The 24422-nt window shown below is 36.3% G+C and overlaps 1 protein-coding gene across 2 annotated transcripts; it reads right to left on the reverse strand.

Annotated features, from left to right (window-relative positions):
* Positions 1 to 802: 802 nt before the first annotated feature.
* On the reverse strand, positions 803 to 24344 carry LOC113051034 (protein Mpv17-like). Of its 2 annotated transcripts, none has more exons than XM_026214639.1 (8): positions 24194 to 24344; positions 22097 to 22179; positions 11288 to 11403; positions 8941 to 9033; positions 5386 to 5481; positions 2293 to 2325; positions 2149 to 2201; positions 803 to 1401 (listed from the first exon to the last, which is right to left on the reverse strand). In XM_026214639.1, exons 1-8 carry the CDS (start codon positions 24217 to 24219, stop codon positions 1332 to 1334), a joined length of 570 nt encoding a protein of 189 aa, XP_026070424.1. In that variant the 5' UTR covers positions 24220 to 24344; the 3' UTR covers positions 803 to 1331. The 2 variants fall into 2 exon arrangements, with proteins under 2 accessions (XP_026070424.1, XP_026070425.1); XM_026214640.1 differs by having other exon boundaries at positions 805 to 1401; positions 24179 to 24329.
* Positions 24345 to 24422: the final 78 nt, after the last annotated feature.

Here is a 24422-nt window from a genome sequence, read left to right on the forward strand (position 1 = left end):
AATTTTTTATGTCCTTTGAATTCGTCATGATTTTTCAGCACTTTGAATCATATAGTTGTAAAATGCATTAGAAATAAAGGAAATGAATTTTCTGGCTTGTGTGAAAGATGTATTTTATACACAGCTTTGTATTGTGTTTCTAAATCCAATGCCTCAGTAGAAGACATAACATCCATAACTTTACATGTTATGTAAAGTTGTCGTGGATGATGATGTCGTGGAAGATGATGTTGTCGTGTTGGCCTCCTCAGACCAGGACCTTCAGCGTGCACTGGGACGGTTTGCAGCCGAGTGTGAAGCGGCTGGGATGAGAATCAGCACCTCCAAGTCCGAGGCCATGGTTCTCAGTCGGAAAAGGGTGGATTGCCCACTTCAGGTTGGTATAACGTTTGTGAGTGGCTGAAAAAAATGTATTCATCAGCCAGATGCAGAGGTTTAGTCTCTGTTGACTATTGTTTCTGGCTACCCATCAATTCCCTGGAGAGATGAAGCATTAGCTGGACACGCTGAGATATATTTATATATATATATATATATATATATAAGCCTGACACGCTCTTGAAGGAAAAACCTAAACATGGCTTTACATTCCTGATCAGTGTGAAGAGACAAAAATACAGAGAGCCAATATATTTCTTATAGGTGTGGTTAAAACCCTATTTGTATTCTTTGACTTTTAATTTAGGGTGTTGATGTGTTATGTGGTGTTTTAATGTGATGCATAATTTTTTATGTCCTTTGAATTTGTCATGATTTTTCAGCACTTTGAATCATATAGTTGTAAAATGCATTAGAAATAAAGGAAATGAATTTTCTGGCTTGTGTGAAAGATGTATTTTATACACAGCTTTGTATTGTGTTTCTAAATCCAATGCCTCAGTAGAAGACATAACATCCATAACTTTACATGTCTGTCAATCACATGTTCCTTAAACCTAATTATTGTGACCACAGAAGACAAAAAAAAAATGACTCAAAAAGGATTCACATCCTGTAATAAACAGGCCTGCTGTTAGTTACTGACAAACCAAAATTCACCATCTAAACACTGGTAAAAAAAAATGGACATAAATCAAATGTGCTGAATTAATATACATTCAGAATCTATATCACACAAAAAAAAATTCAAGTGTTAATTTCAAATATTAATACAATGTCAGTGGTCAGAATTATGATACTGTCAACTTTGACCTGTGTTAAGAAAACTGTAAGCTTCTTGCACCTGTGTGTGAATAGGCTACTACATTTATTTGATAAAAATCAACTATTAAAAAAAACTACAAACAAAAATGTTCCAATGTGTGAGGTAGTGGTCAATGTCGGGCATTTCATTAAATCTTATTGGCTTTCCAGGAAAGGTAAGCGTTCCAGGCAACAGCCACGATCTGAACAACAGCCATTCTGAAAAACACAAGAATAAACATAGAACTATATTAGAACTCGTTTATTTAAAATGAATGTGGCCAAATGCAAATATCACATTCATGTCTTAAAACATTAATACAGAAAACAATACAAATCCAGATGGTTTTTAGGTCTGTGTGTGTGTGTATGTGTGTATACAGAGAAAGAAATAAAAAAAAAATTAACAAGCTTTTATTTACAAAAAATCTCCTACTTACAATTACAAAGATTCAAGTAATAAGTATCAAGTTAAGGAAAACTAAAATAACGATATTATTCAACAATTCGTCTTCATGTCAGCTGCGTCACACAGAATAGAAAACGCAGTTTGCGTCCAGTGGATACTCTCCAGAATGGCCCCAGGGTGATGTGGAGGAGACAAATAGTTGAATAAAGTGTTTTATTTACATACAAAAAGTATTTTTGTAGCTTGGTAAAATTACGATTGAATCCCTGATGTCACATGGATTATTTTACCAATCTCCTTGCTATGTTTCTGGACCTTGATCGTGGTAATTATATTGCTGTCTATAAGAGGGTCAGAGAGCTCTCAGAATTCATCCAAAATATCTTAATTTGTGTTCTAAAGATGAACAGAGGTCTTACGGGTTTAGGACTAAGGCTGAGTAATTAATGACAGAATTAGAATTTTTGGGTGAACTAACCCAAAGCGCCCTGCTAGAATGGACACATTCTCATTATTAATGATCACTTGACTTTTGAGGTTAAAAAGGGTGGTTTTACCTGTGGTGGAGGGGGATGAAATAAAAATTGGCAATCTGCACCGGAGGCCAAAGCTGGAGAAATGAAGAGACGTTGCATTACATAGAACATTACTGAATCAACAACAAAAGAAAAGATTGTCAAGCACAGCAGGAAAACACTTACATAGTAATTGGAGATCAAAGCATCCATGTAGTCCTATTGGGATACGGAAAATGCAGAGTAAATATATAAACTGACAAAAATATTAATTTTAAATAATAATAATTATTTAATTATTGTTATTTTGTATTGCCCATATGCCAGGGCGATAAAATAGATAAAACCATTCGGAGTGGTTATTACTCCTTGTTTTCATTATCATTTGAATCTTCTGTTATCCAGACACAAAATAGTTTTTTGAAAGCTCCATATTCAGTCCCACTGCATCAAGCGAAAGTCAACACCCTCCTTTCTCTGGTGCCATAAAAAAATCAAGTCATCTGGAACGCGAGGGGCCTTTCCCTTCTAGTGCCATCTTTTGAAAGGTCAACTTAGTGAGATTGAGTGTGTAAAAGAAGCCAGTATTTGAAACTTGTGCTCTTTCTGTTTGTACTCTTTGCCTTAACAGTTTCTAATTAAGAATGAACAAGGAACCGGCCACCTGGGGTGAAACTACAGCGGGGCCGAGACGTCATTATATTGTTTCTCCTGAGCTTGACATCACAGGAATTTAGCCCCTCAGGAGCAGAGAGCTTTTCATTTTTTTTGGACCGTTTGGAATACACAAAGACACAGAACACAACAGGGATGCTAATATGCTGTATCTTCAGAAGTAAGCAACATCAAAGACCATCCTGAATGGTCTGGAATCTGCCCACTGATAGAAAGCTGTTGGCAATTTTTAAGAACAACCCCAAAGACACAAATGTGCTGCATTCTTGTCACTTCATTATGACAATGATCTCTCTGTTATAGAACCAGGTTATAGAGCATCAAATGGCTCATGAAGAGAATAATGATTTTTGTGTGAGTTTTTGGTTCTAATCATTTTCTGCAAGCTAATGCACACTTAACTATTCCATCCAATTAAAACAGTGGGGCGACTCTCTAGTCTAACATCCGATGATGGTGTTGCATCCACTTTGCTTTTTGTTAAAGTAGGTTAAAGTAATAAAACCTGACTCTACAGACTATGCAGGCAACATAAATGGTTTTAGTGACTTTATGTCTTAGCCAGTTGTGTACACTTGTGTAAAGTGTAGTTAGAGTTATGTTGAGTAAATGGAGATTTGCTGTGTATTTTTATGAAATATAATGTATTTTATTCATGTAATTTACATGTAATATGTAAGTTGAATAATAATAATTTAATTATATTAAATGACTAACATTTAACATTTTCTCTCCTTAAGGATGATGTGTGTAACTGTTATTTGTTTTAATTGTATTTTTTTTTTTTTTTGCAGTTTAATTTGCTGCCACTACTGGCACAGAAATTACACACTTCACCCTAAAAAAAACATTATCACATTGAAAATTATTTATTTTCGATCATCTGTTTATTAGAATACATTATGTAAAAATTTAATATTAAATTAATTCAGTCCATAATTGTTGAATTTCAGTTTTATAGCAAAATGTTTAACTTCAGAATATTTCCAAGAACTCTTGATTGAAAGTTTGGAAAGTTGAAAGTTTGGAAGGAAGGATGGAGGAATTAACGAATGAATGAACAGAAGAAAGAAAGAAATAAAAAGAAAATGTGAACAGAAAGAATGAATGAAAGAAAATTTTGAACATACGGAAACAGAGGTGGAAAAGGAAATAAAGAATCAGACAAAGAATACAAAGAAAAAGGAAAGGTAAAGAGAAAAACAAAAAGAAGAGAAAAAAGCAAAAAAAAGAACAAGAAAAAGAAAAGAGATGTAAAAAGAAAAGAAACTGAAAAAAAAACAAAGAAAAAGAATAATAAAAAGCAACAAAATGAAAGTGGAAAAAAGCAACAAAAAAGTAAAATAAATAAAAAAAAGGAAAGAAAAAGACATTATACTGATCATTGAATAATAGCAACATCCAATGAAAAATCCAGATGAGGTTAAGGTTTCTTTTCATTTAGCAGGTGCATTTGATCTAAAGCGACATTCAGTTCACTAAGTGAAGCAGTTTCCCTAAAGACACCATCCGGGTTAAGTGTTAGACACAATCAGAATACAGGTTCACACATGAACTGTCCAATTCAGGCCATCCAACCTGAGATCAAACTCATGACCTTTGCATTACTCCACCAGAGCCTTAACCACTAAGTTACTGACTAATGAGCACCAAAAGCTGCCATTCCAGCATCAGGGTGTCATTTAGCTCTGCCTTAAAGGGCACTTCTGCAAGTATCATCCGAACTGTGATCTGAGTGATCCGTCACTCTTGTTCACCCAATTGCCTGAACTATAGTCATTAGAAACAACGGTGGACACCGTCACACCATGAGTTTTAATCAGCTCCAGAGGACCTGTTTAAACCAAAAACAGCCCTACTAATAACCAACAGGGATGAAACATGTTTTAATGGATCGGAGTGCTATTCTTTAAGACGAGTCACAAAGTAGCCTCACTAAATGTGTTTTTAGTGATTGTTTTTCAGCTCACATTTCTCCCGTTTGGGTTAATGAGCGCATTTATCATTAGATTTCTGTCATTTCTGACATTTAGGTGACTGACCTTTCAGCCTCATTTCAACTCTGACACCTTTCCTACATCAATAATTAATGGCACCACTCAAAGAGACAATACTGCATCATCCGTTGTTCCTACAAGCCCATGAGTCACTCCTTGCGGCCCTCCATCCCCACAATCCCCATCAGCAGAAATTATGAAGGGCCAATTTAAGGGTCACAAGACAGAAATCTGGTGTGTGAGTGGACTTTCAGGACATCTGATGGTATTTCAATGCATGTACACTGGCAGTGAGGGAACTCTGGGATAAAAAAAAAAACACCTTTAGGCCAGTGCATTTATAATTGTTGATGTAACTTAAATCACAATTTGAGAGGAGTTTTGGTGTATATAGTGGTTTTATATAAATAAGGAATATTATGCAATATTTTATTTTAGATGTTATATTATTCTATATTTAGAAGAAAATGAATATAAAAGTTAATATTATACAAATAATTAATATAATAATAATCCAAAAGTTTCAGGTTCTGTGAAAAAAAGCTTTTTTTTTTTTTCATGTTGTCACAATACTTGTATTTAATTCAAGTTTGTGATGACAACTGACCCTCTTGAGTTTGACCACATTCTCTTTTACGGTCAGTCCACTGAGCGCTCCGGAAATTCCCAGAAAAGCACCCAAGAAACATGGAGCAAAGCCCACCTGTGGATATACAAAGATCTGGTTAAACACTCATCTCTATCTCCCTGATATCTACTTCAGAGAAGCCTTCACATTCATTTATATCAAAATATCAAAATACATAGATGACACATAAATGTACATGATAAATCAAGTTAAATGTTCATAATTAATACCATTATACTTCTAATCCAACCTAATTGTTTATTTATAGACTACTGTCTCACATTTTCACATCTGTTGAAATATGCATAGAACATGCTGAAAGTTATCAAGGACACAATGACAGACTGATGCATCCATTTATTATTAGCACACTAGATCGCTTTTTGGTTTTCCAAAGGACATCCCAAATAGATTTGTTACAGAAACCAATCAGACTGAAAACAGCCCGTTTGCAATTCCTTTTGTATACAAAGTCCACAGTGTTTTTTTTGTTTCCAAAGTTGAAATGGCGAGGTAGCATAGAAGAAATATAAAAAAAACAAAAAAAAAAAACAACAAAAAATTTTCACTTTGTTAGAGTGAAATTATACATTTAAGTACTGAGTTATACTAATTAACTACATGTACTTACTATATGGTATTGATTAGGATTAGTTACATGTAATTATGCATAATTTATTGTTTTTACTATAGCAAGTATAGCGTTTAGCAAACCCATTAAAAAAAATAATAATTATATATATATATATATATATATATATATATTAGGGGTGTAACGATACACCAATGGCACGGTTCGGTTCGGTTTACGATTTTGGAGCCACGGTTCGGTCCGGTTCGGTTCGGTTTGCTGTGGTGGCAGGGTTCATGTTCTTTAGCATTGCTGGTAAAAGGACAATAGATTCACTTAACTTAATTATAGCAACAAAATAACTTGTCTTTTTCTTTATTAACTTTGGCTTCACATTTTAGTGCAGTCAGCATACCTGAGTAAACAAAATTTAAATAAATACTTCCAATGTAGACTAGTCAGAATAAAACATTTATCTCTGTAGTGCAGTCAGTTTATCCGAGTAAACTAAAATTAAATATATTATAAATAAAATGTATATCTTTCACCATTGATATGGAGACATTTGATATGACAAACATTACAAGGTGCAGGAGTGCCTGGCTCCACTGGAACTAACTTTCCAAACAGTTCAGAGATTGGTGCCTGTTTTGCTGGAGGATCATCACTGCTGGATGCCACATCTAACTGCTCCTCTGAGACCAATTTTCACGTCAAAGTTCAGACGCGGGCCAGGCCTACCGCCTGTTTTATACTTCTCCTTACTTTTATATTTTAGACATCCATTAATAAGTGATAAAACAAAATTGCCGCGCTGGTGGAAACAACGCGAGACCGCGCTACTGCGACTGTGAAGAGCGACTCGACGGAGTTTAGTGTCCCGCAGCAGCAGCGCAGCTGAACAGTTCTGCGTTCAAATACACGCAATAGGCTCAAGCTTGCCGCAAAGCACCGGCAAAAGTAATTACCATAAATGTGACTGGTAAATATTAGGGAGATATTTGAATTATTTACTAATAAACTAGTGTTTTCTAAGTCTGTGTTGCAAGGATGAAGTTGCCTTTCTCGCGATTTCCTCATTAGATGCGCCGAGATCTTCACAGATTATGATTACAATGAGTTTTTGTTTTAGATTCGTTTTATTTCGTTAAGTAGTCATTTACAGCTTTCTATAGATATATTTATTATGTCTGTGAGGCATGTTACGTTTTCACTGAGTGTCGGCTCATTTTTGTATGAGTTATGAATAAAATCCGTCATTCTAAACAGCGGAAAACGGCTGCATATCTAGTGCCATGAAAACACCTATTACCTATGTAATTGTTTGAGCACGGTCCGAGTTAGCTTGTAGCTTCATTCTGAAGGCTGTGGGAAAAGTTTCCTGTTTTTGAGGCTTCTTACGTGTGTCGCTAATATTAATGTTGGGTGATGTCTCCGATGCGCTTGCATATTAGACGTGTTTCCTGTCGTATAAGTAAGTTTTGAGAGACAGTTACGACAGATTGTGTGTGCTTTGTCTACGACACAAATTCCATTCCTGTACTCCACTGGAAAACCAAAATGTTCCCACACAAAAAACTTAAATGTGTCTGTGGGATCTGCAATCTCAGGCGGAGCAGCCATCCTGCGTATGCAGTAGTAACCGAGTGTGACGCTCACTCCCAAGTCACGTGACATGAGATGCACTTGGAAAACAGTAACTTTGGAATATAATATTTAGAACAGCGTTTAAAAAGCTCGTATTAGTTGTTACCAATGCAATTTAATCAAATGTATGGAAATAAAATTGAATAAATTAATAGATTAGTTAGTAAGAGATAAGTGACATTAACATCAACAATGGGCAGCAGGAGGCGTGAAAGTACCGCGGTACACCACGAGAGTTCCGCGATTCGTATCGTGGGTGGTGTATCGCGATCTTTCGGTTCGATTTGTGATATCGTTACACCCCTAATATATATATATATATATATATATATATATATATATATATATATATATATATATATATATATATATATATAGAGTACCTGCTACCTGACTGTGGGAGTCTTTGGGAGTCTTTGTCTTTTTTGTAAAATATTATGAATAAATTATTCTTAATAGCTATCTGAAATATCCAATAACACCTGAATCAATAACACCTGAAGAACTCTTTAAGGTTTAATAAGCTTTTGTACGCCTCCCAATAAACAAAATATTATATCTACAGATGAAAGCAACCACACACACAACTTCTCACTAGCCGTACAGGCTTTAAGAAATTTAGAAAGTGGGTCTCTAAAAATAGCCCTAGAATCTCTTTTCTGGATAAATGTGGGCGAGCAGGCTGGCGTTGGAAACGCTGTTGTTTGGGTGTAATCCGGTGATGGGGAGAGGGCCTGTCTTGTGTGCCTTTGTCCGCTTCATCCTGTAAATTCATTCCACCAATCATGTCAACAATGACTTACGCAAACACTCTGTTTGCCTGCCTATCAGAGGATGGATTACTTGACATGCATGAAGGGAGGGCTCAGATGAGATACCCAAAAGGGATAAAGCACGTAGCAACAGCAATAAATAGAAGCTCCTAAGCACTTTACATGTGTCTGCATACTCCCAAAAAAAACACACAAAAAACCCACAACAGTCAGTTCTAAGGAAAACATGTGTGTATTTATTACCAAAGATATTTTGTAATATACCGAATGTTGAGGTCTGACTTTATTTTATTAATACTGTAGTGGAGAGAGAAGAGGAAATGATGGGGTGAAGAGGGAGAACAGCATGAAAAAATGATACATGCCAGATTTGAACTCAGATTATCTATCTATCTATAGGAATAATGTATTCTTTTGGTGAATTGATCTCAATGTTTTGTCTTGTAATACACAAATATGTACTACTGTAACTATGAATAAATGAATAACATGTAGTTCACACACACACAAAACAATTACTGCAATACACAGCACATGCCTCACCTGGTCAGCAAGCATTTTCTTCAGAGCTGCACTTTTAGTACCACCTGTTACCAGTTTGTCCAGCACCTTATACCATCCACCCACCACTGGACCCTTTAAGACACAGAAAACTTCATCAAACTCATCTCACATATGTGTAGCACTTTAAACACTTCAGTAAACAATCATAAACACGAGCTCCGAATCTTGAGGCCGTGCCAGTGGTTTCATTTATGAAACAGCAGGCTGTAATTAGGTCCAATCCTCTTTGAATTAATGAGCTTTCCTTTGTTTCCCAGTGTTGTTTCAGCTTGGGACTGATTAGCAAACTGATCAATAAATGTGTCAAACAAAGTCTCCCGGGGGTGTTTTAGCCAAATTAATGTGACAGTGACAACTGAAGTCTTTGCTAAATCTCTCTTTTAATGCAATTATAATTTGCAGTTTAGCAGCATCAGTGTAAGATCACCCACCAATGGCAAATTATGCATATGCATACCGACAGCTGTGCACTTCATTTGAGAAGACATTTTTTTAATTTTTACAGTGTACAGTGAATATACAGCAGCTATATATTGTCTTTCTGCATACTTTCCCGTCCTTTTAGCAAAAAAAAAAAAAAGATGCTATATGACATAAAATGATTAATACTGAGCTTCTGCTTAATTTGGTTGATTGATACAGCCTATAACCCTATACTGCAAACAGAACGTCAGAGATGCAATATAATTATTGCTCAATGGACAGAAAGATCTTTCAAAGATTTCATTTCAGGAGATGCAGGACGAACTTCACCTGAAGTTCTGACCTGCGGTTCAGTCTTTTGTTCTAACAGCAGTGAAACAGATTTTACTGCACTAATAATAACAACGAAGATCTGATGTTTAAAAGGCTGAATCAAATGTGCTCAGGCTTGTAAATGCTTTGAATCATACAGGCCATTTACAGGTCATTTAGACAGACCTAGTGCATTAGTGCTTTGTGTGTGTGTGTGTGTTGGGGGGGGGGGGGGGGGTTAATATATCAATCACTGTGTGCATGCCAATCATTCAATTCAATCAAATCAAAAGTTTGCAAGGTAAACTTAAATCTATGTAAATCCTTTACATTGTCATCATTCAAAATGTATTATACAAAAAATATATTAAAATTCAGGATGCATTAATTCAGGAATATAATGAGCAAAAATACATTTATAATTTACAAGAGATTTCGATTTGAAATAAATTCTGTTCTTTTTATCTTTCTATTCATCACCCTGGAAAATGTATACAAATTTTTTTAGTAATAAGATGTTTTTGACTGTTTTTGAGTACCACATCAGCATATTAGAATGATTTCTGAAGGATCATGTGATACTAAGTACTAATTCATGTACTCAAACAGTACATTGACTGAACTGCTGTGAAGAGAGAACTGAAGATGAACACCGATCCGAGCCAGATAACGAACAAAACATTGACTCGTTCACGAGTCAAGAACCGTTTCTGTCAGACGCGTCCGATTCGTGAACCGAGGAGCTGATGATACTGCGCGTGTGAGATTCAGCGTGAAGCAGACCGACATACAGAGAGTCTGAACTGAACTGATGCTTTTGGTGATTGATTCTGAACTGATTCTGTGCTAGTGTTTATTCATTCGCGAACCGGATATCCAGACTGCTTTGATTTGAACTCTCTCTCACAGCAGACACGGAAGAGAAGACAATGCTAAATAAAGTCGTCGTTTTTGCTTTTTTTGGGCCAAAATTTATTTTCGATGCTTCAAAAAATTCCAACAGACCCTCTGATGTCACATGGACTACTTTGATGGTGTTTTTCTTACCTTTCTGGACATGGACAGTATACCGTACACACAGCTTCAATGGAGGGACTGAGAGCTCTCTGACTAAATCTAAAGTATATTAAACTGTGTTCCGAAGATGAACGGAGGTCTTACATGTTTGAAACAGCACAAGGGTGAGTTATTAATGACATCATTTTCATTTTTGGGCAAACTAACCCTTTCAGCTTTGCCATCACAGAAAAAAAATACCTTTTAATATATATATACCATTCTGGGCCAAAAATTATCTTTCTCCATTAAAAGCTTTTCTTTTTCTTCTTCTCTTTTTTTAAACAATATAAAAAAAAATACAAAACACATAAAAAAAAAAAAAATCACAATTTTATAACAAATGAAGACAAATCTACAAATCTTAAAATCTTAATTTTACTTTCACAGAATGACACCCATGCAGAGTTTCAAAGCTCAATTTGAACTCTCTTGCTCCTACAGTATTTTTAAATTACATTAGTGCAAAGTAACAAAGCTGGAGAATCTCAAGAGAAACACATATGCAAATTGAACAGAATCACAGGAGACTTACGACAAAGAAGAAGCCGATGCTCATCATCTTGGTGGTGCGTCTTATGCTGTGATTGGCCAGCCCACGGCGCTCAATCAGCTGCTGGGAGATGACATCACCCACACCCACCAGAGAGCCTGGAAGAGAGGGAGTAAAAATGAAGGAGGGAAAGAGAGAGGGGGTGCCATTTGGGTTGTTTTTTTGCCCCCATTACCCAGCGTGAAAGCCTGCACCCAGGTAACCACGCCAAGGACAACTGACACGAAACACTCATTCAAATTTCTGCCACCCCATTCCCTAACTGAGAAATGAGATGTGCCATACAAGGTCTTTGGTTGATCTACTAAGCTGCAAAAGATAACAAATTTTGAATTTTTGTGACCTTTACGGTATCATTCACACTAACTTCCCAAAGATTGGGGTCTTTTTTTATATTATAACTATTATTTAGCAAAAAAAATGCATGTGAACAAAGAAAAATACATTTATAATGTCAAAAAAGACTTCTATTTTAAATAAATGCAGTTCATATTTTTCAAAGAAATATTAAGGAATGAAAAAATATAAATAGAAAAATACTATATGTTTCCATAAGAAATATTTAAGAAAGATGACAATAAAAAATGTTTCTTGGGCACTAAATCAGCATAGATTAAAATGATTAGATCTGAAGGATCATGTAACATTAATTCTGACAATTCAGAATACATTTTAGTAAATTGTACAAAAATTTATTTGGATTAATTTTTTTTTTTTTTTTGCCAGTTTACCAATTACATGTTCATACTTTTTAAACCTTAATTATTCTTCTACAATGTTTCGAGCACATATTCATTACTTAATGTATAAAAATAACAGCAAAGGACTCAAAATAATTGAGTCCATAATTATAGTAAAACAACAGCGCAAAGACTTCAAGAAATCCAAAAATTCACCCCACAATGACCTTTAAATGTCACATTGTTTATTTCACATTGCATGAAGATCCCTTTACGAACACCAAAGGGGGCTGTTTCCTAATAGCAGGGACAGATGTCATCCTGTAAAACATGTTTAGTCAGACGAGCCATGCAATATATTTCTGAGATTACTACGGCTACATTTAAGTCATTGCAGAAAGTAAAACCAAACTCTTATTTATTCATCAAAACCAGTATCAAAAGTTCCACAATCTACCCTGACAAAGATGCAAGGTATTTCAAAATAAAATTAGACACGCTCCCTCTGACATACTTGAAAATCCTTTAAGTGACGTGACATTCAGCCAAGTATGGTGACCCATACTCAGAATTTGTGCTCTGCATTTAACCCATCCGAAGTGCACACACACAGAGCAGTGAACACACACACACACACTGTGAACACACACCCGGAGCAGTGGGCAGCCATTTATGCTGCGACGCCCGGGGAGCAGTTGCTCAAGGGCACCTAAGTCGTGGTATTGTGGGTGGAGAGAGCACTGTACATGCACTCACCCCACCCACAATTCCTGCCGTCCTGGGACTCGAACTCACAACCCTTCGATTGGGAGTCCGACTCTCTAAACATTAGGCCATGAATTTAGTACTGTCCACTGAGACTACGAGTGAATGCATGTATAACTTCATCTCAAAGTGTAAGCAACTAAACCAAGGGAGACCTCCCAACACCCTAGAGCTTGAAAGTGTTTGAGTTTGAAGAGTTTTATCCATTCATCCTTGAGGAAACACTGAATGAACAGAAGCTGTTGAATATGAGTGATGGTAAGCTTTAGATAGACTGCAATTCATCACTTGCACACATACAGGTACACACACACATACATGCACAAGAAACACACACTGTGTGCCAATCACATTGACAGAGCGGTTTCCTCCCAACTCCTGGAAATGTCACAGGTCTCCTTTCTCTTCACACACATTTCGATCACCTGCAGTCAAAGCCATGAGGGCAGCAAATAGAGCCATGCATTATGCATGTGTGCATAAACAGATAGCTCACTGGATATTGACCAGTATGGGAAACCCAAAATGAATACAAACCTCAATAAAAGAAACCAAAACCAATGGAACTCACCAAAAAGAAGATTTCTTTCTTTTTTTTTTTTTTTTACTGTCCTGGGAAGACCCTTTTTACATTTGCTTTCATCTTTAGAGCCATAACCATGAAAATAGGAATGTTAAAGTTATTCCAGTTTTCTGATTTCAGTTATCAAGAAAACAGCATTTTCCAAAGAAAAAAGTCCATTTATCTATATTCACACAGAGGAGATGATAATTAAGAAACCATAAAAACTTTTTTTTTTTGAAAAACAAAAATAACCTGAAGAGTGAAATAATCATAACTGATTTAAATGTTAATCAAAAATTATTCATTACAATTTAACACAAAATACTTTAATACTAAATTGTTTTAAAAGTTGTTTGTTTCATTCATTTATTTATAAAAGTACAAATAAACACAACACCACTGAGCTTTACAAGTATAAGACTAAGATATGTGATAAAGAAAAAAAAAAAAAAAAAAAACAGGAACACACAATGATTTGAAAACATAATTAAGATTTGTTAAATGCCCGGCCAAGAAGAACTCATGTACAGAGGTCACAGATCTCAGAGATAAGAGGAGGCTATTCCAGAGCCTAGGTCCGACAACTGGAAATGCACGATCAGACAAGTATGAGGCTGCAAGACCATTTTGAGATTTAAAAACAGTGGGTCTCATTCACTAAATATGCATAGGCACAGATTTTTGCGTGAAATGTGCTTACGGACGTTTTCACGAATAAATCATGATTCATCAAAAACTTTTGTACTAAAATTTATCCTAAATGTACGAAAAGATTCAAGAACAACTTATACCACATGTACGCAATAATCATGTACAACCGGGGCCTTATAAGCATGTGTTAAGAACCCTTCATATAATTAGATTTTATTGATACATTATAATTACAGTTCCAATTATATATATATATATATATATATATATTTTAGAGGTCCAAACAACAGTCACCTGATCTATCCTTATATAAACGTTGATTAATGTGTCTCATCTTGTGTTTAGAGGCATGGCACACTTGGTACTGCTTGAAGACATCGCGGCGCGTGCTCTAAGGAGAGAGCGCATCTTTCGAGAGCGCACAGATATGTTCGCGGAGAGTGACGAATGGCTGTTCAGTCGCTTTAGGTTGCCCAGAGAAGTCCTCATTGATTTATGCAACTCACTGGAACCACACCTCAGCCACATCACCAACCGCTCTCACCCTATACCACCTTATCTCCAAGCCTGTGTTTAACCCATGCTTCCTTTTTACCTGTGCCCGTTATGCCAGTGGATATACTTTTAAATAACACATTTTTCCTGGCTTCCACCTCCGACAGCAAAACCTCACGTTCATTATCGTTAAAGTTATTTTTCTTTGTCTTTTGTTTCGGTGCCATAATTGTCTTTCTATGTACAAGTGCCTATTTGTGGAAAGCCCTTATATGGAGATGGTTTGGGCGTGAATTATGCTAATTACTAACCTCGTGCACGCGGGCGCTCATTTAGAAGACTCCAAATTCACTAACAGAAGAACGAGTTTAAGAACAAGCTCGTGCGTACGCACGTGTTGTGAATTAGGCGGAAAGTTCTCGTGAGAAGTTCAAATATGCGTATGAATAAGAAAATTGTACGCAATTATTAGTGAATGAGACCCAGTATTTTGAAATCAACTCTATTACTCACCGGCAATCAGTTAAAGGGATACTCCACCCCAAAATGAAAATTTTGTCATTAATCGCTTACTCTCATGTCATTCCAAACCAGTAAAAGCTTTTCTCTTTTTCGGGAAAAACATAATTTTAGATATTTAACTGTGAGGCTTGTGATTGTCCCATAGACTGCCAAGTAATTTACACTGTCAGAAGTCCAGAAAAGTATGAAAAGCGTTGTCAGAATAGTCCATCTGCCATCAGTGGTTCAACCTTAACGTTTGCAGTACTGCAGTTAAAAATCAGGCTGCATTGTTTTGAACCATCTGAAGCCTTGTAATAGAAGACTGGGATATTCCAGGATATAAATACAATAATCCAAGCGAGATAAAATGAAAGCATGTGTAACTATTTCAAGATCTGTGGGGGATAGAATAGACTTTACTCTAAACAGACGTTTCAGGTGAAAAAGCTTGAAGTAACGTACTGTGTTCATATGTGTGTCATACTTAAAAGAGGAATCCAAAATAACTCCCAGATTTTTCACAGTCATTTTGATTTTCAGACTGGCAACATTAACAATAGTTTTTTCTTTAACTACAGAAGGCCCAGACACAATAGCTTCCATTTTACTCACATTAAGGTTTAAGAAAACTTGCATTAAGGACTTATATTGTTTAGACAAGTTTAGACAATCAAGCAAAGGTTTCTAAACCTTTCCTGTCAGTCTGTTTCAGAGGCATTATTTGAGTGTCATCTGCATACAAGTGAAAAGACACTCCATGCCTCCTATTATCAAACGTAGAGATGGGGCCAAAATGGAACCTTGGGGAACACCACAGGTAATAGAAACTAAGACAGAGCCTCAAATGCCAACTGAAAAAGTTCTGTCTGTAAGAAAAGATTTAAACCAACAAAAGTAATGTCCATAGATGGCCACATACTGTTCTAGCTGCACTCAAGTCTAAAAGCACTAAACTGACCCAGAGTCAACAGATAGTAAAATGTCATGCGATACTACTATTCGCATCTAGGAAACTCTGTAACAGCAGTAGCACATTTTTCTCAAGGATCTTTGCTATAAAAGGCAAATTTGAAATAGGTTTACAATTTAATCTCTTTAATCTTAATCTCATTAGTAAAAAGTATGGTCATGGTATATTTAATTATACACTACTGGCATATCATAATACTGAATTTTGTAGTGCTGAAATTGCATATTTTAGTACCGAAATAAATACAGTAAAGTATATAAAATAAAATAACAGGAAAACAAAAGACGGAGACAATTTAAAAACAATAAACAAGATTAACTCCACAACATAAGATATCCTAAACTATTCTGATGCAATAGAACCTTGGTGGATCAAATTCTGATAAGTGAGGTCATTGTTCAAATCACATAGCGACCTGGAGAGAAACCACTATTGTACACAGCACGCCATACCAGGAGGGCAGTGAGATGAAATGCCTTGGACAGGAGGATGCTGGGAACTCTGGTCTCTCTCCAGCAGGTTGTTAACGGACACAGCAGGGGGATCCACAAACAGAAAGACTGTGTCACGCTCTCACTCAACCCCACACAAACACAGTGCATGAAGCCTTTTCTGAAGAATCTCCGATTGCATTTTACAAACTACAATGACTTCTGAGCATCGTCCTTGTGCTCCACCACAAACACAAACACTGACATAGTGAGTCAGTGTTATGACATGACTAAGTGTATACACAGGCACTGGACTAATGGTACCAGCAGTGGGTTTGTGAGACTAACACTGCTTCTAGATTATCGGTCTCTTTAGAAAAAACACTGAGTTCACAGAGCGCCCTGAGTAAGCCACAAGTTTTGCAAACCTTTGAAGTTGAGATAATAAAGATCTTCTGAGCTCTACAGAGGTATAATACAATGAAAAGAATAATTGTAAAAAGAACAACAGAATAATATAAATATTTATTTTTAAGATTTTTCATTTATAACAAAAATAATATATTTAAAAATATATAAAAATAATGAACCATCATATCAATTATCAGCTGTATTATAAATATTGTTATTTTCGGAATAACTATAGCCTAACTTTAGAATACAATATAAAACTAATGACAACTATATAAAGTCAAGCTTTTTACGGTGACAGCAGTGTTTCTACATCAACACCCCCTGATTTCTAAACACAGGCAGTGTCTGCCACTCATAATGCAGCACCTTGACTGGCTAAATTGCAGGATCCTTAAAAAATGATTCTCCAGTCAAATACAGAACTGCCAGGGAAGAGAAATAGAGCCACGCATAAAAAAATGCAACTTCCTTTAAAAGTAGAAGACAGCTGCTTCCTCGCACTTGCCCAAATATCATGGTTTACAAAGGACATTCTGCATTAACGATAGAGCCCTGCGAGGCAACGTAGCCCCTTTTAAGTGACCTAACCTTTTCATAAAATGTCAAGGAAAGACTAATAATCCAGGATAGTAGGACTGGAAAAAGCGTAGGAACCTTTGCCATGCTTTTATTGGGTCATCTTATCAAAACAGCACCCACCTATTGATCATGGTTGGCAGGACCAGGCAGACAGGAGGGTAGGTGAAAGCTAACAACATGTTGTGAGGTGATAATAAATACTTATGTTTTACACTTCTTGGTTAAACTTGACGTTAAAAGGTTGATAAGCACTGAAGAGTAAACATCTGTTAATAATAGACTGTCCTAAGAAGACCCTTTTACTGTTTCATTCATCTTCGGAATCAAAACCATGAAAACAGGTGGTTAAAAGTTATATTCTATGTCTCTTATTACATTAACAACTACAATTTATTCATATGATGACAGCATTGAGTTGCCCAGCAATTAATGCTATCAATGCTGGAAACAGAACTGCTGAACTCTCCCCAAAATGAAAATTTCCCAAGATGTTAAATGGTGTACTGGAGTCTTGTACATTTAAAGATTTTTTTTTACATTTTTTTTTGGAACTACTCCTTTTTGGAGGGAAACTGTGATACAGGTTTTTTTTTTCAGGATACTCTTATTATTAGACAGTTTAAAAGAACACAATTTATTTGAAATAAAAATTATAATTTTTCTTTCATCTTTAGACCACCAACCATGACAAATAGGCGCTTAAAAGTTATATTCCAGGTCTCTGATTACAATGAACTAAAAAACCATACATTTCAGAAGCAAAAAGGTCAATTTATCTATATTAACAAAGACGACCCCATCCAACCATAAACATGGTTGTTAGTCATTATGTTGTGCCAAATAAAATGCAATTTACCACATACTCAGGTGCAATCTGTCCTGTATCTTGTGCCAACTGGAGTATGTCACTCATCTATGCTAAATGCATCTTGAAATTTGCTGATGTTAGCACAACACTTTCCACCGTCTGTCCTTGAGCGAGAGTCTCTAGGGAAGAACAGCCCTGATTGACGCATCTTGTTCTTGGTGAAATTATCTGTGATCAATTTGGCAGGGACATATTTGCAGCCAGCATGTTCTCCACAGGGACCAGCAGTGGGCTCTGGCAACCCTAGCCATTTAGCTGATGAGACCGGTGTGACATGGCTTACCTGCGGTACAATAAACACATTCAAGCCACATACGTTCAGATTTGCCCTATTTGGATGACATTGATTTTTTCGGCTCAACATTTAGCACGGATTATGACTTGAAAACAGAAATGTAGCACCTTCATCCCCTCCTTTCATTAATTTATTAATTTGTTAATTAATCTCTTCCTCTTCACATCTGTATCTATTATAAATAAATCCATTTCTCACTTCAACCAAGTGCATCAGTTAAAGCGGAGTAATTTCTGTGCCACTAAAAAATGGAATTGCAGAAATAATGGGTACATTCTTATCACCCTGTAGTACCCTACAAAGTGAATATAGAAAATTCAGTAATTTTAAATGTACATCTACAGTGGGTATAGAAAATAATCACCCCCTTTGAAATAATCACATTCTGTTGTGAAGGATATAACACCAACATGTAAGATCACTGATCAACAACTTCCTAAAAATTATTTGTGAACTCAATCAGGTGTAGCTAATCACCTTCTCAATGGCACACAAAGCCATTTTACTTTCAGCTGTAATCAGCTGTGGTCATTTTGATTATCTCAGCATGAAGAGCTTTCCTGGAGCATTTTAGTCCTTGGTAGTGCAACTGAAGCAAACAATCAACTTTGGGTCACCATCAAAGGATCTCCAGGATAAAGTTGTGAACAGGCACAAGTCAGGAGATGGACACAAAAAAATTCTAAGGCTTATATTAATACCTAGAAGCACAATGAAGTCTAATATTACGAAGTAGAAGGTATTTGATACAACACAGATCTCCCTTGTTCAGGATGTCACTCCAAACTGGATGAAAGTGCATTAAGAAACTGGTCAGAGAGGCGACCAAGAGGCCTACAGCAACTATGAAGTAGTTGCAGAAATTCATGACAAAGAATGGTCATGTGACAACAATATCAAAAATTTTCCACAAATGTGGCTTGTATGGTAGGGTTGTAAAGGAAAAAGCCACTCCTCAAGAAAAGTCCCATGCAGTTATGACTGAGCTCTGCCAAAACACACCTTGAAGATTCTGAGGCAGATGAAACAAATATTTTATTATTTGGCCTCAACACCAAATGATATGTCTGACGGAAATCCAATACAGCTCACCATCCGGATAGCAGCATTCCTTCAGTAAAGCATGGATGTTGTAATAACCTGTCATGGGATGTTTCTCTGTAGCAACTACTGGATCACTAGTCAGGATAGAAGGAAAAATGGATGCCAAAATAGGAAAATCTGCTGCCCTCTACCAGAAAGTCATCAATTGGAAGAAGGTTAAGCTTCCAACATAACAAGGACCCAAAGCACACAGCAAAACTGACCACACAGTGGTTCAAGGAGAAAAAGAGGAATGTTATTGCATGGCCTATAGTCAGAGACCAAACAGAACCCACTGAAAATATGTGGAATGACTGGAGGACTGCAGTCCAAAAACAGTCACCATCAAATTAACTTGACCAGTTCTGCAAAGAAGAGTGGGCAAATATTGCAAAGTCAAGGGGCCCTATTTTATCGATCTAAACGTTAAAGTGTAAAGCGCATGGCGCAGGTGCACTCAGGGTGTGTCCAAATACTGTTTTGCTATTTTAATGATGGAAAAACGGTAGACGCGACCAGGCACATGGTCTAAACGGGTTGTCCCTTTTCTTTTAATGAGTAATGGGTGTTTTTTGGGCGCAACGTGCAATAAACAAATCAGAGTCTCATCTTCCATTCCCTTTAAGAGCCAGTTGCGCTCGTGCCATGACAGATTTGCTATTTACACGGCGGAATTTGGCTAGCGCGAAGCCAGAACATGTCTCCGAGATGACGGAGCTGCTCGCGTGTGAGCAAATAGCCTAATTCTGGTGCATGTGATGAGTATCCATTATGACGTGTAGGCATAAATCTATATATCTATATCTATATCTAAATATCTATATATATATATATATATATATATATATATATACACTCACCTTAAGGATTATTAGGGACACCATACTAATACTGTGTTTGACCCCCTTTCACCTTCAGAACTGCCTTAATTCTAAGTGGCATTGATTCAACAAGGTGAAAGCATCCTTTAGAAATGTTTCCCCATATTGATAGGATAGCATCTTGAAGTTGATGGAGATTTGTGGAATGCACATCCAGGGCGTGAAGCTCCTGCTCAAATGACCCACAAAAACTTGCCTCTTTATATTAAACTGGCATATGAAAAAGTAGACCCATTATAACATGACTGAAGTTTTTCTATCTTGCCAAAGAATGCCAACTGAATTAACTGAAGGTAAGTTCACGTCCCTTGCTCTGCGAATAAGCGCTGGGCCACATCACTGAGAAAACATTCAGTTATTATTTCATTTTGAAATAACCTCACTTCCATCTCGTTTTAAGCATCTTGTTGTCTAATATTAAACCTACACCCATAAGGCTAAAGTTTCTATAAATATTCAAGTCCTCTCCCTCCTGAGGAAACAAAGGCAGTGAATCATAGCTCATGTCTGTAATCTTGATTACATAAACTTACATTCTCAACCATTAAGTAACATGAGTCCACTGATGATTTTAGGCATTTTGGCCTAGTTGCCAGTGGCAGTCTAGCACCAATTAATCCTAACACTACAGTTTGAATGACTCATAATACAGCAAACAGCTGAAGCAGGCTCATTGATTAACAATAAAGTGCACTTACATTCACTCAATTTGTTAAACAAGGTGAAAAGATTCCCAATGGGTCTGATTAGTTAATGCACAGTAATCAAACATAAAATAAAGGCTGAGGAGTGTAATTTCAGCCCCCCCTGGCTTCACAAAAACCAGAACTGCAAAATTAGTGATCATTTACTAACGACTTCACACACACCCTGCGTTGCTCAGAAAAAATACTGTTAAATCTCAGTTTTAATACAAAAGAAGAAAGTTAAATTATTCAGAAAAACTTTTCCTACAAAAGCTTGGTTTCAATAATTGAAACTTGTATATATGAAATATGAAATAATGAAAAATTCACTATGTTTCCACAGTGCAATGACCTATGACCTCAAAAAGTAACGGGCATTTTGATTCATCATGATATGAACACTTTAATCAAGACATCATCATCTATGTTAAGACAAAAAAAAAAAAGTCTTCAGCATAACAACTTCAACAATATTGTTTTGTACTTCCATCTTCTGGTAGAATGATGTAATTGCGGTGAAAATTCATTTTATTTTCCAAATAAAAACTAAGTGAGCATTCCTGGTTCAGTGTTAGCTCAGCTACAGTTTACATTTAAAAACATTTACATTTAAAACAACAGTTCAACATCTTGAAATAGACTTTCCCCCTTTATCTATACTCCAGCCCTGTAAAACCCACAATCACAAAGTTCTAGCAAACAGCTAAGCAGACTGTTGTTGATAAGAGCTTTTCATTGTTTGTATAGCTGATCTATTATTGATGCTCAAAAACAATCTTGCTGTTTAGATGTGATTGTGCAAACAGGAAAGATAAATATTTTATCAGTAGCTTCTGAAATTGAGTTGACCTAAAGGGAATTGGGAACATCAACTACAGGCTAAAAAAGTCGAGGAGTCGAGGAGGGAGAGTTTGTAGCACTTACCAGCAGTTATAATCTGCAGTGTCCATGGATGTTTGGTCATCAGTGCCTGATAAGATCTCCAAAGGCCCGCCATTTGACAAAGTCTAAGAAAAACACAGGACTATTGAAATGTCTGCAATGAATACTGCTTCAGAGATAGCCGAAAAATAGCTGAAAGTTATATTCTATATATATATAAAAAACAATACAATATTTAGTCTTGTTTCCTGGGGAACATTTTCTTCATGCAGACACTGTAAATGTTACAAAAATGGCATGTCTTTTAACACGGGATCCTGTAGATGAAGAGGCTGCATTCATTCGAGGGGAGTTACATTTACATCAGGAGACAAATTTATTTTAGTTATTATCTGGCTCGACTAGGTGTTCATCTTCAGTTCTCTCTTCACAGCAGTTCAGTTAATGTACTGTTTGAGTACATGAATTACTTCGGGATATTGGTTTGTTTTAACTCAGAGGGAGTGTCAGCCACATTAAAAAAGTTAACAGTTTAAGTCATTTGTGGGTTAATGCGTATTGGAGACGCGAACCGTTTAAAATGATTCAGTTCTATTTGGTGAACTGGTTCAAAAAGATCCGGTTACATCGAATGATTCGTTCACGAACCGGATATCACAAACTGCTTTGTTTTGAACTCTCTTACAACAGACCCGGAAGAGAAGACAATGCTGAATAGTCGTAGTTTTTGCTATTTTTGGACCAAAATGTATTTTCGATGCTTCAAAATATTCTAACTGAGCCTCTAATGTCACATGGACTTTGATGATGTATTTCTTACCTTTCTGGACATGGACAGTGTACCCTATGTACACACAGTTTCAATGGAGGGACTGAGACTTCTCGGACTAAATCTAAAATATCTTAAACTGTGTTCTGAAGATAAATGGAGGTCTTACTGGTTTGGAAGGACATTAGGGTGAGTAATTAATAACATAATTACGATTTCGGGTGAACTAACCCTTTAAGTGCAACTGAACCTTATAAAATCAGGCATGCTCGGTGCTGATTATTAAGGTTGGGAACCGGTTCCGTTTACAGTTGCGGAGCTTATTTGTACCGTATTAAAATTTCACAGAGATCTCTACTATTCATTGCAATTTGAGATTACAATATAAGGCACAAACTGTTACGTATTTTTTATTTGTAATTTAATGCACAAATAATTGTGAGCACAGTGCAATTATATTAGAAAATATGCGAAAATGAAACAATTTAAATGCATAAAATAACTCATTTTATATTCTTATAATGTCTACTGTTGACTTCCGGCCTTTTACACATTTTTCTCATCAATGAGTATGCAATATTGGAGAGCAAGCATTTGGGAGTTTTGAGAAGCTGAATGAGCAACAAACCTATAGTAAGCCCCCTTTATTAAATAATAATAATACAAAAATTGTCATATTCACTCAGTATTATTTTATCTAATTTACAAATATCTCAATAACATTTAAGTAGAAATGTATTGTACTCGTTTGTGTTTTAGGCACTAAAACAGTCCAGTACATTATAAACAAACATATTTTTATATTGAAATAATGAGGATTTCGGTGCCACCCCAGACTGGTTGCTGGCCCCTCCCTGGCTCCGCCTCTGCAGAAGTAGAAACGCCCACAAGCGTTTTACCAGCACGAGTCTAGCGACACACAGCGAATAGAAGAGTCACTGGCGGTGTGAACGGGGCTTATTTGGCTCAAAATGTGATGAATTTCCAAACTTAAAAACAAAACGTTTTTATATTTTATGAAACCAGATTTCTCACAAAAACCATGGCATGCAAAACTAAAAATGTGTCATCCACTGTACATTTTAATTTAATACAATTTGTCTCTCAAGTGTCTAGTAACAAAGCTTACGCAACGCGCATTAAAACTAATATAACGTTAACTATTAAAATTTCAGTTATCAGTTTCATCCCGTATGGAGACTTAAGTTAGACAGAAGTGTAACTTAGTCCTACCTTTTCACGCAAACAGAAGTGATACAGTACGTGTTTAGAGCTGTTGGTGTTGGTGAAATTAAACAGTATGACTGTTGCTTTTAAAGACCCCGTGAATCTAAAGAGAAAGGGAAGAGACTTACAAAGATGTGGCTTACGGTTTAAACACACTCGACGAACTCATCCAGTCTTGTTTGTACTTGTTTCAGGACAACCTGAGAGATGTTTGACATAATTCCATAGACTGAATACATAACTCATTCATTTTACCATGTGATGCTCGAGGTGGCGTGAAGCAAGGAAACGCTTCAAAACCGACCAATTATTTCAAAGTAAAAGTCCCACTCGAGAATTTATTGAACTGTTAGAATTAAAGTTTTTTTTTTT

This window comes from Carassius auratus, chromosome 31 (genome assembly GCF_003368295.1).
Source record: "Carassius auratus strain Wakin chromosome 31, ASM336829v1, whole genome shotgun sequence".
Classification (NCBI taxonomy): domain Eukaryota; kingdom Metazoa; phylum Chordata; class Actinopteri; order Cypriniformes; family Cyprinidae; genus Carassius; species Carassius auratus.

Coding starts and splice junctions, on each gene's coding strand:
- LOC113051034 (XM_026214639.1), bottom strand. CDS start 24,219: ATGAGTTCGTCGAGTGTGTTTAAACC. Junction 11,404..22,096: donor ACTGCAGATTATAACTGCTG/GTAAGTGCTACA, acceptor CCTCTCTTCCAG/GCTCTCTGGTGGGTGTGGGT. Junction 1,402..2,148: donor TTCATCCCCCTCCACCACAG/GTAAAACCACCC, acceptor TGTGTTTTTCAG/AATGGCTGTTGTTCAGATCG.